Source organism: Electrophorus electricus, chromosome 3 (genome assembly GCF_041902795.1).
Source record: "Electrophorus electricus isolate QZ-2024a chromosome 3, ASM4190279v1, whole genome shotgun sequence".
Lineage (NCBI taxonomy): Eukaryota > Metazoa > Chordata > Actinopteri > Gymnotiformes > Gymnotidae > Electrophorus > Electrophorus electricus.
The window spans coordinates 30,304,924-30,323,594 of NC_137499.1; the positions used below are offsets into that span (position 1 = coordinate 30,304,924).

Below are 18,671 nucleotides of genomic sequence, written 5' to 3' on the forward strand. Positions count from 1 at the left end.
GCTATGCTGACAGATTGCTGCTGGACACTGAAGTGGGATGTACCTATGGCCAAATTTAGACAAAACTAATTGTACATTTTAGAAGTACATTTGCAGACAGTTTAATAACAGCCTTATTTATGAGTAATATACATACATTTTATATATATATATATATATATATATATATATATATATATATATGTGTGTGTGTGTGTATATGTGTGAAATTTACACACTTAAAGACTATAATAGAAAATTCTAAAAGTAAAATAAATCGAATAAAATAAACTAGAAAGTCCATTTATTTAAAAAGTTCAAACTTTGATGCCCAGTGTAACTTCCTGAGTTCCCTTCCCAGCACATATAATACTTTAGCAATAAAATATGACACACTTTTACATATAATGGATTTATAATGCGTTTTTCCTCCTTTTACTACAAGGGCATTTTGCAATAGGATTGTATTAAAGTCAGTTAATTAAATGAGTGAGTACTCTGAGCACACAACCCACAATATTTCTTTTTTTTTAGAATAGCAGAGCAATACAAATCCACAGAGCTAACAAACTTCATACTTCAACATTTTAGCTGTCTTTACACCACTTGAGCTAGTTAGCAAGATGAAGTACATTCCATATTTTTAACAGACTTCTTTTTAACCCGTATAAACCAAAATAAATATTCTGTAGTTCATCCGTAGTATTTGTATGAATTGTGCCTTTAGTTTGCTTAATAATAAACAATATCTGAAGGTAAGAGAAGGGCTGGATCAGGAGCCTGTGATTACAAAGGCATCACATTTTTAATAGGCTTATGTGCCTATATTACAATGAGCTCTGTGACTTTCTTCTCTATCCATCTATCTCTGCGCCTCCCTTCAAAAGGTTTATAAAAAAGTTTTAAGTGATGTCTTAAGTATGAATAGCGTAAAATAGAATTGACAAACAAGCTTGCTTATTTAATGAATGTTTCAGCACACACTGGGATTATGCTTATTGCCAAAGAGTGTATTTAAGTATGTGTTATTTTGCTCATTTTCTCTTGGTTGCTTTAGTGAGACAGTTAATAAATCATCTGTAAATGCACTTGGAAATGTGTCCATTTTCAGAATGTGCTCCATCCGTCATGCAATTTCATCTAATGGTTTTACAGTGTGTATCATCTGAACCTTTTTTTTTTTTTTTTACTTGTACAGATGCATGGAAAGAAAGGTCAGTGCCTGATTATGTCTTTGATTATTAAAACGTTGATATTACTTTGGCCTACAGTCAAAAGCTCAGTCATGTTCACTTTGTTACCTATGCAGCTTTACAAAAACTGATGTTGTAGAAAACACTTATCACTACTTTCAAAGGTCCAAAACATTTACTAGGGCCATGTAAAGGTGTAGGATGTGAAAACACCTGGTGCCTCTTGGGAATGTTTTTAGGCAGCCTGATATGCACACACTTGGTTGAGACTATGTATTGATAAGAAAAAAAGATAGGATGCACTTTACCTATTAATCTTTGGGGGAGGGGGTAGGACCTTTGTTTCAGGAGATTTCCTAGCCTGTATATCTGCTAGACATGGCTCATGTCATCAAGCTTACTGGATGTTAAAGATTGCAAACTTTCAACTAAAAAAGGGAAAGAAAAACTTCGAGTAGTGTACTGACTTCCCTACAAAGTAATAAAACAAAAATAAGTTGCTACAAGGATGTAGGTTGTAGGAGTCATAAATTGGTCTGACTCCTTAACAGTAGTAACAAAATTGTCCTTAATGAATAATGCTTCATGCAAGAATCACGATTAACATTAAAATGATCACAATTCGAATTATTTCCCCGAGATCTCTAGAACAACTTAAACAGAATGCTGCCCTCAACAAAACTGTACAGACATTTCTGGTTTGGATGGCCAAGAAATAAAAGGGAATGAGGGGACACTGGCAACATATCAAGCAGTGACTTGAATGATGCTTCTAACTGGAGAAAGCACATTGAGACAAAATTAAAACAAATTTTTTCTTTACTATCCTTACATGCTACTGTACAAATAAAGTTTATTATTTTAGGGAAAAATGCTTACATTTTAGAAATGTTAGTTTTGTTAACAGTGTATAAAAAAAAAAAGCATCTCAACCTTCCTTTCGTTCATTATTGTTGATTTTTTGTTAAGTTTTATCTAAATATTGCTAGGAAAATGAATTTTAATATAATTGTATTTACTGTATTAATAAGGTAGTAGTTTAAGGAACAATTTATTTATACTTTGGTTAAGTGTGCTGCATTCGTTTTAAGTTTTTTTTATTTTTTTTTATTGCGATCTGCTGCTCTTTATCCAAAATAATTCCAGCGAATCCACATATGAAATAGTTGTTCGTGTTTAAATGTTCTGACAGAGACGCGTAATAATTGAAACGTCTATGGTTTAGAACCGGTCTTCCGTTATACTTCTACGGTATGTACCTTCGTGTAACTGGTGTGACGTGTGCGTAAGGGCGTGATCGCGCGGCCCCTCCTCCTCCACAGTCTGGCTGGAAAAGAAAAAAAAACTTTTTGTATCGAAGGAATCAACAGCCGCCATCTTGTCGCGGATGAGAATCGGGACTTCGGAAGATCATAATAATATTTATATAGACGCGGGTCATTCGGACCAAGCCTAAATAGTCTTCTTGTGACAAAGACCAGAGATTGTGAAAATTTCGAGTGTCATTCTTCTGGACATAGGCGAAATGGGGGCCGTTTTTGTCTACTGGAAAACCCCCGTATATCTGATTTCCCCCTTCAGCGAGCGCTGCTTCTCATAATTTCGCTCGGAATGCCATGCTAAAATCGGGATTGCGCAGGAATAAAAAAAATCCTACCTTTAAACGATTAATTTCTTTATCTTAATTGTTAATTTCAGCGGATTCCGAAATGGGTCTTGAAGATATTAATTTTGACTCTGAGAAAATGGGTTCTTTGGCGATACCAACACCGATGACGTAGGAGACTAAAGGCTTGTTTTCTGTTACTTGTTTTAATATTTTTTTTATAAACAACGAAAATCTTATTTAATAGATAAATAAGGATAATTATGATGGTATTTGGTGTTGGATTATCATGGGGTGAATGGCAGTGGCGAAGCGGGGCGCTGTTGCTTGTTCTTTGAGCCATTTTGCTGGCTAGTAGTGCTTGGTAGTACTACTAACTTGAGATTTTTTCCCTTAATAGCTACTAATTAGGAGATTTTTGGCTTGGCTGGCTGGCTGGCTGGCTGGCTAGCTATCTCTTACCTGCGACGCAAAATTCGCCTAACTTACCCCCCAACGCTCTTCCAAAGCAACCCTCAACATAGCAAAAATAATCAGCACAGAATGGCTGAAAACCTATTGGATATCGGACCCCCCAACGCAAAGCGTCCTAAGCTCAATTCACCTGCTCTTTCTTCATCCGATGGTCCAGGTAAGAAAATGCTGCACAAATCACCGCCTATATGTCGCGTAGTCTTTATTCTGTTGATAACACATTTGCTTGGTGACTCATTCATTGGAGCTACTCCGTCACTGCTAACTGGCTGGCTAACAAAGCTAACTAGTTAGCTAGCTAGCACTTAGGACGGTCTGAAGTTGGAAACTGAACAGGATTTCTCATGTAGCTAGATATGTAACTTAAAAAATGGACTCTCGCGTTTTCCCTTTTTGGCTTTTCGTTTAACCTTTCTGGCGCAATGTGCAGTCTCGTTTTATCAAGTGCACCCGTGTTCAAACGTGCAAGGATAAATTTCAAGCTAGCAAGCTAGTTAGCTAGCTTTGTAGCGTTACCCATTAGCTAGCTAGGTTGGCTAGTAATAATGTATCCTTTGGCCGAGTGGTGTTGTCGAGAAGAAAGCAAGATTAGATACGCATAACCAAGCAAACAACCAGCTGCAACAGAGAAAATATTCTTGCTACTCGTTCGTTAATCTTTCCTTTGTTTCCATGCAAGTTACTCCGTAGTCATTGTTCTCAGGTTAATTTTGCGTGAATATATGAAATTTCAAATGTAATTGCTGCAGACAGCACAGTGATTAAGAATGCCTTAGTGTCTTCAAAAGTTTTTAAAAACTTTTCGTTGTTATTAAATCTTTTACGTAGTTAACATTTACAGGCAATTTATAGTTTTGTTCCTTGGTTTGCCACCAGAAGTAGCCAAGTAGATAGTAAGATTTTTAAAGAACCGTTAGTTTCATGCATGGGTATTGTTTCCTTGTCTCACCCATACTGGATTAATTAGCTATCTGATTGTGCCGTATTTTAATATTAAATTCTCATTAAACATTAGCTAAAGCTAACTAATTTAAATGCTGGAGCTCTATAAAAATAAGACGTTAAACTTTCAGGTTTTTTTATATATATATATATATAGCTGAAAGAAGTGGTTAAAGACACTTCTCCTTTCATTGACAGGATCAGTAGTCAATAACTAACCTGAAAAACGTGTTGCAGGTGGTGCAAACAAAGCACCTTACCATTTTTTATAAACAATAAACTAAAATATATTTTAATGACGATATATGTTGTCACACAAAGGGATAATAAATGTTAATCACACTTTATGGATCTCTGTAGAATTAATCGGAAAATGGTTGTGCGCGCTAATGCTCATGTAACCTAGAAAATCTCCTTAAAATTTAGAAATGCTCTAGTTATTCAATCAGTATTAGATCTGCTCTTTAAAATAGTATGTGTTGTGTGGTTGTGTTTGCAAAATAATGTGTATGAACTGTCTTGAAGAGGCAGACAAGCTAGCTAGTAGTGAGAGTTCCCTCCTCCTCCTCTGGTGGCTTTGCTGAATGGAAGTGGCAGTAGTCTCATCCACTCACAGGGTTCCTGACTGCAACCAGTTTGGTTGCATTTTCAAACCATTCCACTCTTATTTATTATGTATGTATTATTTTGTGCAAGTTGCATTAATATGATTTTTAAGATATTGTGTAGGATATGTTTTAATCTTGATGTGGTTTTTTTTTTTTTTTTTTTCCTTCTTCTTCTTCTGCAAGTGGACCTTATTCTTCTGGCTTTTGTGGATTTTCTTAATGTAAAAATGGTTTGAGCTGGACAGAATTTGCTGCTTGGAAACCAGAAACTGCACATCTTGTGCAAACTAAGCTAAGTTGAGGCTCTAAACTACCATACTGAGAGCACACCACCACTTACTAAAATCTTCATGCTTGAAAAAGCAAAGTCAACCAGCAAGAACCGGCTAATGTAAAGCTGAATTAAATAATACATTAGCTAACTGGTATGCCTATTGTAAGATTTTCTGGAGATGTAATTATGCTGAGCTCATGGCAGTGCTATATAAGGAGGTGAATCGGAAACATATTTCGCTTCCTTAATGTAAGGTAGTTCTGAGTGAAACTGGAAAATTATAGGCAGGACATGATTTTATCAATTGGCATTTGATTAAATTGTGAACTTCATTTCAAAGCTAACATGTAGTCAGATCTGGCTGCTAGCCTGCACTCTAGCATGGAGGATAATGAATCCATGTCTGTATGCTTTATTATTACCCAATGCTTGTCAGAAATTAAGTGAGGACTGTTCATTTGATTTTATATTGGTGAATAAGAAGGCAGAGAAATGTTAAAGGGTGTCTACAAATTACCTTTAGCTGATGGAATTGCCATATCCATCAATAGCAGAGTGTAGGTGAATTGCATTCTTGAAATAATGCTGGCTAAAGTGCTTTGAACATAATCATAACCAGGCCCACAATAACGCAAAGGTTATGAGTTAATGAAGTTGAATAAATTATATTTTCAGGTTGACTTTTATAACCATAAACATCTAGTGCCAAATGTGCTCCCAATGATTTGTACATATCAGAGTAATGATATTTCATCCACACTGCCTTTGATTCTGTAAGGTGGCTTTAGTGACGTAGTTCACCTGTGGTCTTTCCAGTGGTATGAGGATTTTTAGATTTCATTTCTTATTCTTTCTGCCCAACATGTTAGTGTCAACATAAAGCCAGATCTTAAACCACATTTGTTGGCATCCGAATTTTTCTTTAAATATTATTTAAATTGTAATTTAAGTAACAAATCATTTTTAGCACATTTTAAAATATTCTGCAATGCTAACAAAAAATACAATTTTAGTGATAAATAAAAGACAGTAAATATAGAGAGAACACAGTCTATTTAAAAAAAAACATTGAAAAATAGAGTAAAATCAGCAAACGAGAGTTGCCATGTAGCGTAGGGACGGAAATATCTCGATCCTGATTTTCTGGCTCCTGGTAACGAACTCCTAGGAGTAGAGCTAATGATTTGATCAGTTAATTTGATAGTTGCTGCTTTTGTATCTTCTGTTTTTCTTTAAATAAAGTTTTCCCTAACAGTATTTCAGAATTTTGCAGAAACGTTTCTAGCCTGGGTAGACTTGTGATTTGGTATTTTCTTCCCAGGTAAGGTTTCTTGGTGAAGTTTGTGAGCACTTGTAGCCTGTCTCTTGTTTTAAAATTGCTAAAGCACAGAATCTTTTTACGCTTAAGAACTTGCTGTTAAACCTTTCATTAAACTTGTTTCTGAAAATCATAATTGCTCAAAAATTCTGAGCATTTGACTCACCCACAATTTTCTAAATCTCATATTTTTTTAAGTATTACAATTTGAGACCTTTCTGTTCCAATGGTTTTGTTTTCTAATGAGCCACATTTTCTTTAGGCAATAATGCACCAATGTGCTAGGTTATGCAATTTCCCCTGTACACAGGAGACCTACGTCATGCACCATTTTTTACAAGGGTAGCAAACCTGCCTCAAGTGGCTAGATTTTAAAATTTGAAGTGAAGGATTTAATCAGTCCTGTGCAAAATGAGAACTGTAGTGTGAAACACAAGAAGTAGGAAAGGGGGAACAAAAAAGGGTTGGGAGGGTGTACTGGGGATTTTTCAATTGGTAATGAGATCCATATAAAATGTACAATTTTATTTCCTTTGTTAGCAAGATTTTCAATGTGATCTGGTACTCCGTTTAGTTCAGTTAAAGCCTGTGATTGACGTTCTAATGAGGGTGTTTGCTGGGAAGCTGGATGTGTAAACTTGATAAAGTAGTGCCTGAACTAATCTTTAAAACATTGTATACAATGTGTTAAGTAGAATGTCTAACACCAAAAGCAAAAAAGTATAAAAGGCAGTGCAAAAAAAACCCCAACTGAATAGTATAAACCTGTTCATTGAATAAATCGGATTGGAAGCAAAGTGAAGTAACTAACCTTTTATACTGTTGTTTTGAACTCAATTTATAAGAAATAAGAACAACACAGATTTTTCGTCTTGGTATTGAGAGCAAATTAATTCATCCTTCCCAATCATAGACACACAAAGCATGATTTGTAAAGAAATCAGCACTGTTTTACTTGTATTATTTGGAAATCAATTACCAGCAATGTTTTAAAGTATCTGTTATCATTTACTGTACGTAAAGAAGAATGTGTGAGAGAAATTTATACCCTACTAAGCAGAATTGCTCAATGGAAATGATATAACTTCCACCATATAACTGAAATATTGAGGTTTTCTCCTTTGGCTGAGAGTTTATGCAATATATAAGCATGATATTTGTTGAAAAAATTATTTAAAGAATATTAGCCTAAATGATGGATCTCCTGTTTGTTCCAGAATGTTTATTACAATTATAAACCTGGATTAAACATTCCAAATAATTCCTTTAAAGATTGCCTGCAATTTATCCCTAGCATAGTGTTCGCCAGAGCTGTCAAATCCGCTGTTGCACTTAAGACTTGTAGTTTCTGCTAAAATGTACCGTTATCATGTCTGTCATCATATCGCTTCTTAAAAGTAGTTTGTTTGCTTCAACCCAATAAACCAAATTTATCTTATATTTGTTATGACAGAAACATAGGGTAGTTGAATGCAACAATTGTGTAATCATAATTGTGCTCAGTTCGAAGAATTGCAACCAGTTAAAATAACTGATCAGGCTTTTAATAATAGACTGGCTTGATTAGGGATGTACTTTATTCTAGGTTTGTTTGCCCGTTTGGTGTCCCTTATCTCAATGGATGCTCTTTTTCTTCATGACTAAATTGAGATTTTATATATATGATCAACGCTGTTGGGAATTGTTTTTTCCTGCATATTTGTTGCATGGCTGGAAATTATAATAAAGGTCATTTTTATACCCCTTTATTTAGGATTTTGTTTTAGGTAAATTTTATTTAGTTATTTAGCAATAGGCCTTATGTGCAATGAGACCATTATATATGGGCATCTCACTGCTATTGTATTCTTAAAAGCACATATTTGTGATTTCCTTGGACCAGAAATTATACCATTTGGAGGGATATTTAAAAATGTTGAATAAATGAAAAGTGAGGCAGCCTTTTAAAACATTCTCTGGGTGCTGTAGGCATAAATTCTCTTCAGCTCAGCTTCACAAATTAAGACTTTCAAAGAAGTAGAAATGAAGAAATGTTTCCATTTCCCTAATTTAGATTGATCCATTTATCAAAATCAGAAACCACAGCCTAACATAAACCTAGCTCCTTTACCTCTGCTTTATGTAGAAATTACAGAGCCCCTGTGAGAGGGATAGATGGCTCTAAGTCATTGGTGTTTGAAATGGAGTGAAATGTGATCAGTGACATAAGTCAGATGCACCTTTTGAACAATTTGCTGCAGTGTTTTAATTTCTTTGAAAGTTTTGATATCTTATGGTAGATTTATTTTAGTTTATGTACTTGATGAAAACGCAAGTTTTGAAAAGCTTGAAGAGTCTAAAATTCTAATTTCTGTAGGAAGTTCTTATATATAAATATAAGATTTAATGTTTTGGACAAACACCTCTTATTCATTGTAAAGACCTCTTATTCATTCTGTAAATAAGAATCAAAGTATCAGTAGATATTTATATGATGGTACTTTCTGAAAATTCTTGGCTGATTTGGTCAGGCTCTGCACATAATGATTGTTCCCTTTAATCAAGCTTCCAATTTTAATGCCTTTGTTGGACTGTATCTATTTCTTCTTTTTCATAATTCAGACTTGGGGTCCTTATTCGACTTGGAAAATGACCTCCCAGATGAGCTGATACCCAATGGAGATGTGGGGCTGGTGTCCATGCCCTCTAATGGAGATGGTGGAATTGGTAGCAGGATGGGCGGAATGGTCCCAGATGCAGCTGCCAAACACAAGCAGCTCTCCCAGCTCCTTCAGTCAGCCAGCAGCTCCAACCTGGCCAGCGGCCTCAACTCTGTCAGTCCTCAGCCCAACATGGGTGGGCAGCTGGGTGCCCTGTGCAAGAGTCCCATGGGCCAGGCTTCTCCGAGTCACCCATCCCAACCTCAGAAGTCTGTCGGAACCACAAGTGGCCAAGGCAACAGCAGCAGTCCAGGCATGAGCCTCAACGCTGGCTTCAACCAGGCCATGCTAAACAACAACCAGAGCCATGGACTCATGGGCCAGAACATGGCCCAGCAAGGGCAAATGATGAACGGCATGATGGGGCCAGTAGGTCGAGGCAGAGCGGCTCCGGGGATGCAGTACCAGGGCCAGACCATGCAGGGTGCACCGGTGGGAGGTGGAGGTGGGCCAGGCGCCAGTGTGTCAGGCAGTGTGCTGGCTGAGACACTCACCCAAGGAGCTCCTCAGATGGGTGCACATAACACCATCAACCCTCAGCAGGCTGGAAACATGAACAAGGTGAGCAAGGTGCCCCCGATGGCCTTGGAGCCAGGCATTTGTTGTCATTAATTTGAATGTACAGATACCATTTTTTCTTTTCACCTGAAAATTAAAATTTTTATTTTTATTGTACAGCAAAAAAAAAAAATCAGACATGAACAAACCTTTTGATCACGAAGTCAGTTATCCACCTTCTCTCATTGTGTCTACCTTCTATGTTTTCTCTTCTATGCCTGATTTTGCCATTTTCAGGGCTCTTCATAGCTGATTATAGTTTTTGCTTTTGTTTTTTGTTTATTATGGAAGTGAATTAATACAGTATTTCAGTAGGTAAGGATGGAACATGCAGCTTCAACCCTCTTTGTTCTCTGCATTCACCAACCACATTTGCTTGTTTGTACAACATGGCTGAAATGTAAGGTGCTGGGCGGTCTTTGTTGGCTTGCCTTACAGAAGTTTCGTAGTGGTCTCATTCCTAATTAGTTGCTAGGCCACCACTTCGGCTTAAACTTGACTGATGGGTTTCTTTGTAGGTTTTAGTGTTTCACTTGACAATTGTTTGTTTAATTGTACAGACAAACTGTGGGAGTCTTGAGAGATGAGTTCTGTAGGTTCTACTGTTAGTGAGTGGTGCTGTCTACTTCAAAAGCCATTTTATGTACCTGCTCTTCTTGATTTGGTCTTTTTTTTTCTCTCTCCAACTTACTGTCTTACCTCTGTTTCCTTATGACAGTCACGTCTTTGTAGTGTCCCAAATAATGAGCTTTTGAATCATGTTAAGTAGTTGTGTGGTGTGTGTCTGGGATAAGACTGAACCACAGAAGCAGAGTGAAGGGCGTGCTTTCTTTTTAAGCCAATAGTTTCTTACTTCTGCCTGAAAGGGCAGAGCTGCAGCACTGCAATGGCAGTTGCAGAATCCTGGTGTAAGGATGAGTTGCTTGGAGAGCTTTAGCTCTACAGAGTGCTGGGTGCCAGACAGCCAGGAGATCCTCTTCCTGCTCCACTGGGTCTGAGGCAATAGCAACTGCAGCATCTGCACAGCCAGACAGAGAACACACTAATGTCTCTTGCTTTTTATCAGCAAAATATTGTTGCAAATGCTGTGAAATTGAATCATATGAGAGTCATAACCTTAGAACATATATCTCAGTAAATGTTGGGATTGTGGACTAGACCCACTTAATGTTCTAGATAGGGAGCATTCTAAGTATTCATGTGAATTACTATTTTAGCTGCAGTAATATTTCTTATGTAACAATATTGTTACTAAATCCCATTCATCTAAGTGATCTAATCATAATTTGGCAATTTGATTTGAATAGCTATTTGAGAAACATGAATTGTAGTGACGCATGTTAGTGGTTCTATCCCATCCCTTCTATCCCATTTTTGACTTCTTAATGAATTTTAGTTTTCACTCTTCTTGGAGTGATGGGATTTCTGAATAATTGTTTTTTTGCACCCTGGTTAGTTCCAACCAATGTTGGAAGACATTGGTGTGGGATTCGTCTGATTACAATTAGTAACCCAATGTACAAGATTTCTATTGAAATCTGCATGTTAGGCATCCTGGTAGTCCTAGTAGTCTTTAACCTATTTCTTTTTTTATGGATTTACTCATCCCTCTCCCTCTTGCCTAGATGGGTCTGGGCTCTTCTAATGGCCCTTTTGGGCAGCAGTACGTACAGGGGACAGTGCAGCAGATGACCGCGGCTGGTGTTAATGCACAGCTCCAGAACAAAGCAGCTCTCTCCAACAGCTTACAGACCACTCTAAAGGGTGCTTCCAGTGTGCCAAATCTGGTAAGTTCACCTTTCATTGACAAAAACTTTTGAACATTGGATGCTGATGTCTACTTCAATAGTGGCTGTTAAGTCTCTTGTTTTTAGTTTACTTATTTTTGTGTTAAAAAATAGAAAAGTCTGCAAGCAAGTAACAGACCATCTGGATCAGCTGGTGTTTTCTCATATATTCATCTCACTTAGAAATTCTGCTAGTGGCATGTTGGCCATAATTCTTATTATTATCCAATGACTCAGTCAGAAATGGCAGCATGGGAGATGCAGTAGCTGATGTGACCGACTATATATGGGAGAACTTTGTGTTCACAATCGGGAAACTAAATAATCAGAGGCAACATGTAGCTTTTAGGGAGAGCAGTCAGTAATCAGTGTATGAAAATAACTTAAAGCTTACAGGAGGAGAAGAACAAGAGCCAGCAAAGAACTGACCCTGTAACTACTTTCACTTTCCCAAACCAGTACAGTACCATATACCTAGTATACCAAATGTCTTGAGACTCTGAATATTTGGTCTCTGCGGAACAATATATCTGCACAGTCAGGGCATAAGAAAATGTCTTAGCCAAGGTCTCAAAAGTGGGAGGAAGAGTTTCCTGACGCGTCCTGCCCCATCCAATCGTGGGAGTGACGGAAGCATCCCTGATGCTCTGAAGGAGGAGACCTTCTACTGGGGACCATGGTGTCAAGCTGACGCTCCCATGAGCACATGGTGACCCAAAGCCTTTTTGTATGTTGGTCCGGGCAATTGTCCTAGTAATAAATGCAGTTTATTCAGGACACTTTTGTGTTTGTGTGGAAATGGGCAATAGGTGAGTCATTAGATTTGTGCACAGAACATACCAAAGTATCAAGGACGTTTCCAGTATCTGTAAGTCGCAAATTGCAACAGAATTGCCAGGCTATGTGCCAGTGCATCATGGTCATACAATATGGTCCTCATGACTGTGTTAATTTCACTTTGGATTAGGCAGTCTGATTGGATATGCACTACAGGATAACCGCGATTTGTACTTCTACCCTAACACTAGTTATCTGAAATTGTACATATAGCACAATGATCATTCAGGATTCAAACTAAAGTAGACACTTGGGCTAAGACATTCATTCACATCTAGGCTTTTTTTCCCCATCATTTAGGTTCCATTTGCGCTCATCTAATAAGGAGAAAATGACTAACAAAAAGCGCATTTTATTATTGGGCTTTATAATGTGTATTTAGATGCAAGACATGAATTCAGTCATGGTGTACATTTCCTGATTCACCAGGGTCTTGTCAGATAAAGTGAACAATTTCAAGCATATACATGAAGTTACTCAGGAGCTACACAACATTTTCCACTGGGTGTCCTAGACATCTCCAAAGTGCCCCAAAACCTCTCCAAATGTACAAAAGGTCGTAAGTCAATATATATTAAGAGTGCATTTTTCTGCTAAAACATCACAATGTTTGAAAACTTACTAAAAGACAATATTGGCTTCATTGTTAAGTTTAATTGATAAATGGCAAAAGGATATTGACTTCTTTGCTATTAGCTTAGTAGCTAATAGGCTAAATATTAAAAGCGGGAGATACTATAATACTGTAAATGCTGTAATACTGCAAATAAATGGTATGCATTCTCATATGCACAAAAGTTCATTTAGCCTTTAAAAAAGTTCATTTTTAAAAGATTCTTACCATCACAAATGCACATTCTTCCTCTTGTAGTCCATGCTAGAAGCCACTGAACGTCACTCTCAGCTTCTAGCTCATAACTCCAATTAAATCTCTTCCTTTCCATGATGTCCAAAAGTATGGGTGAGCAAATTATTCACTTAAAAATATCCATGACTGCATCAGTTCTGCACGCATGTGCTACACCTTGCCTGGCTAGATCACACAAGCAATGTTTTGCTGTGCACAATGCCCTCCCTCACTCAGTGGGTGACCATACAAGACAAATTGGGTGTCTACATTTTTATCCAAGGACGTACCATTTGCTGAAATGGCTGCCACGCCGGTTGCATTTTGTGAAGTAATTTGATAGTTCCCTCCAACACCTTGATACTCATAAGTGTGAACGGGCACCACTCAAAGAAAACTGCTCTTTATGGCCCAACAGCAACAACAGAATCTAAGAGCTAAGGGTTTTTGCTTTCTATTCAGCAAATGTGCTATGTGATTAACATGCATTTTGTGGTAACTAAAGTCTTGTATATTTTGTGTTGGGTTATGAAGGAAATGAACACATGTTTTTGTACAAAGATGTGAGCAAGCAAATAAAGAACTTTTATCATTCTATATACTGTTTAAACACATCATGCAGGTGCTTTGATGATAACTTCAGACTGTCATAAAATGTTCTTATATTGGAAGCCCTTTTTAAAAAGACTGGCCTGATTGTTGTGTAAATAAACAAAATAAACACAGTGTATTCAGCATGGGATTTTTGATGAACGGTTGCATGTAGACAGCTGAAAATTGGTAAGCAGGTACTTATTTCTAAAAATTTAAGTACATAGATTGTCTATATATGATTTAAGAATATTCAGTGCTATCAAGTGATTTGAGTATGCCAGATCGGGCCCACGGCCTAGAGGGCATCCCTGCAGTAGGAGGTTAGCATGACAATAAATTCTGATTCATTGCATCTTTGTTCATACAGTGAAAGTAACTGACTCAAGTATGAAACAGATTACAGAGTAATTCAGTTAATGTTAGTTGTTTTTGTGCAAGCTGTGTGAGGCCTGCCATTGCCTGTAAATAAAGGCTACCAGCAAACAGATGAGTACTTGGCTCCTCTTTGTTGCATTAATGGATTTCGATGTAGGGGAGAGCATAAGTAGCTAGCTCCAATCCTGTACAAGCCAACAGAACAGTGAAACATTAAGAACATCCAGAAGGTTTTATACAGGAAATTGAGAAGCTGTGCATTCCAGTCATGAAAATTCAAAGAATTTAGCACATTTGTTCAAAGAGGAAAGAATGTGTTCATATATAATGGAAATCACTTGAAAATAGAAACCCTGGCAGCTTTGATGCTTACAGCAAGGCAAGTGAAGTGTTCCAGTGCTAGACTAGAAAAAACATCTTGGTGCAAGGCATGACAGACGAAGGTCCAGTTCCATTTTTCCATTGCCCCTACCACTTATCCGTACCTCTGCATTTTGCACATTCATGCCTATGTGTATGGTGTCCTAATTGTTATTGAGATAGAAAGCTTGGGTGAAGTGTTAGGGCTACATGACCCTCCAAACAGAAGGATTCAGAGGCACAGTCCAAATGGAGTGTTACGAGTAATTTTTGAGAATGACTTGCAAATCTCTGGCAAGACGGCTGTGCAAGCAACCCACATGTGTAGCCTAAATCTCATCTTAATGTATAAAAATTATAACCATTGAAATTATATTAAAACAAAAAAGCACAATGTGTTATGGTCCTTTTCATAGAGCACTGCTAGTAGCCTGGTAATAAAACGGTGGTGGTGTTTGTTTTTTTTGTTGTTTTGTTTCGTGACCGATTGCATGAAATTCAAGTTGTGAACAACAAATGCAGACAACCACAAAAGGATGCCTACAACTCATGCAAGATTACCACATCTGAGGACTGCATATTGCCATTTACTACTACTGATGACCTATTGGGTTCTTGAAGGGTTGTCCCATTTCATAGGGGAAGATTTCAACCACTCTGTCCTGTAACTGTAACAACGGACAAGGGGACACTCGAAAACAAGGGATGTGGTAAAAATAGGAAATGGTATTAGGCAGAAGACTCTCCCTCTTTAGTGCTGCTGTACTTCTCCTTTGCATGATGTGCTGTAGCACAGTTCAATCTTTTCCCATTTCCACATTTTATTAGCTCATGAAAAGCTTGTTAACTGACAAGTGTAAATTGTGTTGTATACAGGCATTCTAGTTCAGGGGCAGGAAAACTCTTCTAGAAGTGTGCCTTTTAGTTTCTGTTTGGGTAAAAGATAATGGTAATGCAATCCAGGAATATTGTTTTGTACACATGAGTTTATTAAGGCAGAATTTGGATAATTATTGTAATCAATTAAAAAAGAAATCTGTTCGAGTGGAAACCTAGGTGGTTCTTTTTAGTGAGTGCTTGCTAAAGTCCTGTGGTTTGAAAAATATTCCTTCATTGAAGCATATACTTATGTTGTTAGAGGATAATCCTATAGTTCTGACTAAAGTCACTAGATGGCTCTGCAAAAAAGGAATGGAGCAATGTCTGCCACTAGAGAAGTACGTGGTAGCGCTAATCTCTTGAGGAGGAGCCATTTCAGTGCATTAAACCATACCAGTTCAATGCTGTTAGTCAAGTTAATCCTCTTTGCTGCCTCTGACATGTAAACGTCTATCTGATTTAGGCATATTAATGACCGTGATCATTGTCTTTTACAGCCAGTCTTGATCATTTTCCTTTTTGTGGCTCAGGGTCACTTGGAACACAAAGCTCTTTATGGTCCAAATGGCATTCCATTTTATCCCTCATGTAGGTTAGGGTTGTGCCATTAGATGATTCTGTAATTGATGGCTGACATTCGCCACGAAGTTGAACCAGCACCATGATGCCACAATCCACCTTTTCTATAGTACTTTTGTAAGACTACCGATAACCCACCTCCGTCATCATCCATTGCAATGTTTTCCTGTAGAAATCTTCATATGCCATTTAGGTAGACATTGCACAACCCTAATGTATGTTCGTACCTCCATCATCCATCTGATGAACCTTCCCATCTCCTCTATTTTTTTCCAGCTCCATCAGCAGGTGCCCTCTGTGGGCATGCTCCCCGGCCAGGGCACGCCCGTCGCTGGTCCGACGGCTGACCCAGAGAAGCGCAAGCTGATCCAGCAGCAGCTGGTCCTGCTGCTCCACGCCCACAAGTGCCAGCGGCGCGAGCAGGCCAACGGCGAGGTGCGCCCCTGCGCCCTTCCCCACTGCCGCACCATGAAGAATGTCCTCAATCACATGACTCACTGCCAGGCTGGCAAGTCCTGCCAAGGTGAGAGTACACGTAAACGTGCTGCTCTGCAATCACAGAAAAACATTTTTTGCCGCATGTCAGTGATTTTTAACAAAGCCCATATTGCTTCCTTTTTTGTTTTTTTGCTGCACATCTCTGTTGGTGGCCCTGCTTGAATGAAGACATTTGTTTTCATAAATCACTCTTTTGTTTTAGAGTTTATCTGAGCTCTGGACCCTGTGTGAACATGGAGTGGGTACCGGTCTCTAATGGTGTATCTGTCTTGGTGTCTATGGCTGTTCACTTTGCTTTGGAGCTTACTGCTGCACCACTGCCAGGAACCCTTTCCCTTATGCTTTGCTTATCCCATGTCTGATAGTTACTTTGCTTAGCTTTTGTTTGGATTATCCAATGTTCTTCTGTAGATTTTAAATTGAAATGAGTTTACATTGAATCTCATTCTATAGCCTAAATATAGGCCTATTAGTAATCCCAGTCTGTAGATATTTAAAAGGTTAGATGTATTTAAAGTTTTAGACTTAGGTTAGTTTAGTTAAATCCCAGTGTGTTACAAGATGATGTCTTTGATCAATGACACTCACTTGCAACATAGTTGGTTTAGTCTCCTCTGCTTCCTTACCTCCCTCCCTTGCTTCCTTTCTTACTATGTGTCTCTCTGACTGTTTCTTTCAGTGGCGCATTGTGCGTCCTCTAGACAGATTATTTCCCACTGGAAGAACTGCACTCGGCACGACTGCCCTGTCTGCCTTCCCCTGAAGACTGCCAGTGATAAGAGAAACCAACAGCGTAAGTCCCCTTTTTAGCAGCCAATATCATGTTTGTTACAGATGATTTTGCAAAAAGGGAGAAAACATCTATTACGTGAGCTAAGTAAAGCTAAAAAATGTTTTAAAACCTCCATTTACCTAATTCACAGGTTTAGAGATGTCCACCTGAAATGATACTGTTGAACCAAGCACAGAAAGTCTGTATCATGGTATTATTAACTACTTTTATAAGGTTTGAAAAACACCAACTTTGCAATAAATACTTTTATGGCATAGTAATCCTTTTTTTGGAAATGCCTGGCTTTAGGGAGCATTTTTTTTCTTTTGAATTTAGCATCTGGTTTATTTATGCTTTTAACTGTCTAGCATTATACGTACATTTACACTTCTGCTCAGACAAGATGGACCTAAACTAGTGCTGCAGAACACACCACAAAGTAATGTAGCTTGCTACATATTTGTGATGGCAGCTCATATTGGCTGGGCCCGACCTGCGCTTAGGGGAAGATGTTCTATGTTTTGTTCTGCTTGGTGCCACCTGCAGGCTGGTTGGTGACAAATGCGTGAGCAGCGCAGCAGATTCCATCAGGCAGTAGGCCTGTAATCTGACACGGTGGGGAAGGGCCCCTGCGCCTCAGCTGACAGAGGGGCAGGGCAGACAAAGGTCCTGGTCTCTGATTGGACAGATGATCACTGAATTGTTTAAATCCCCAGTAGCAGCAACAGAAGCACGCGTTTCAGGCCATCTGCAGTTCCACATTGTGCCGCTAAGCTTACATGTGATATACCCGGGCAGTTTGCTGCATTACAAATATAATATTGATTTTAACAGAATTATCCCCCCCCCTTTACAGTTAATTGGGAAAATACAGCTGAATCAAAATTTCATCTTTCAGCCTTCATCCTCATATTTTGTTGCCTTTTTTGTGTGTGTGTGTGTGTGTGTGTGTTGGGGTTCTTTAGCTATGCTGAGTTCCCCCAGCACTGGCATGCAAGCACCCATGGGGGCAGTGGGTGCCAGCCAGCCTACCGCACCCAACCTCAACAGCGCCACCCACATAGACCCCAGCTCTATGCAGAGAGCGTATGCGGCCCTGGGCCTCCCCTACGTGAACCAGTCTGCACCGCAGACACAGGTCTTGGGCCAGCCGGCTCCACAGACCCAGCAGCAGCAACAGCTGAGGTCCATGAACACGCTAGGTATGAATTTTGCATTAAACACCTAAATGTAATTGCTCTAAATATATGAATTCTAAAATGGATTGTTTTTTACCACCCCTCCTTCTATTGAATGCCACAGGCAGATTTTTACAGTTTGATGGTTAAGTGCTACGTGTTCTTTATCATAGATCTAAAAATGATGAGATATAAAACCTCGTAGAAGAAAAATAGATTGTTTTATGTAGCTGGCAAAATACCACATAAAACGCACAGAACACTTCACACCCAAAATGTATGTGGCATGTTTAACTATGGCATTTAACTGCTTT

General features: G+C 38.4%; 1 protein-coding gene across 6 annotated transcripts in view; it reads left to right on the forward strand.

Annotated features, from left to right (window-relative positions):
• Window positions 1-2,518: 2,518 nt before the first annotated feature.
• The window catches only part of crebbpb (CREB binding lysine acetyltransferase b), a 30,222-nt gene continuing 14,069 nt past the window's right edge, over window positions 2,519-18,671 (forward strand). For all 6 annotated transcript variants that reach the window (XM_081711009.1, XM_027009086.3, XM_081711011.1 and 3 more), the window contains exons 1-6: window positions 2,519-3,409; window positions 8,996-9,654; window positions 11,277-11,438; window positions 16,186-16,432; window positions 17,087-17,200; window positions 18,145-18,381. In XM_081711009.1, the coding sequence (XP_081567135.1) occupies window positions 3,322-3,409; window positions 8,996-9,654; window positions 11,277-11,438; window positions 16,186-16,432; window positions 17,087-17,200; window positions 18,145-18,381 (1,507 nt within the window). In that variant the 5' untranslated portion in view covers window positions 2,519-3,321. The remainder of the gene's footprint in view (window positions 3,410-8,995; window positions 9,655-11,276; window positions 11,439-16,185; window positions 16,433-17,086; window positions 17,201-18,144; window positions 18,382-18,671) is intronic.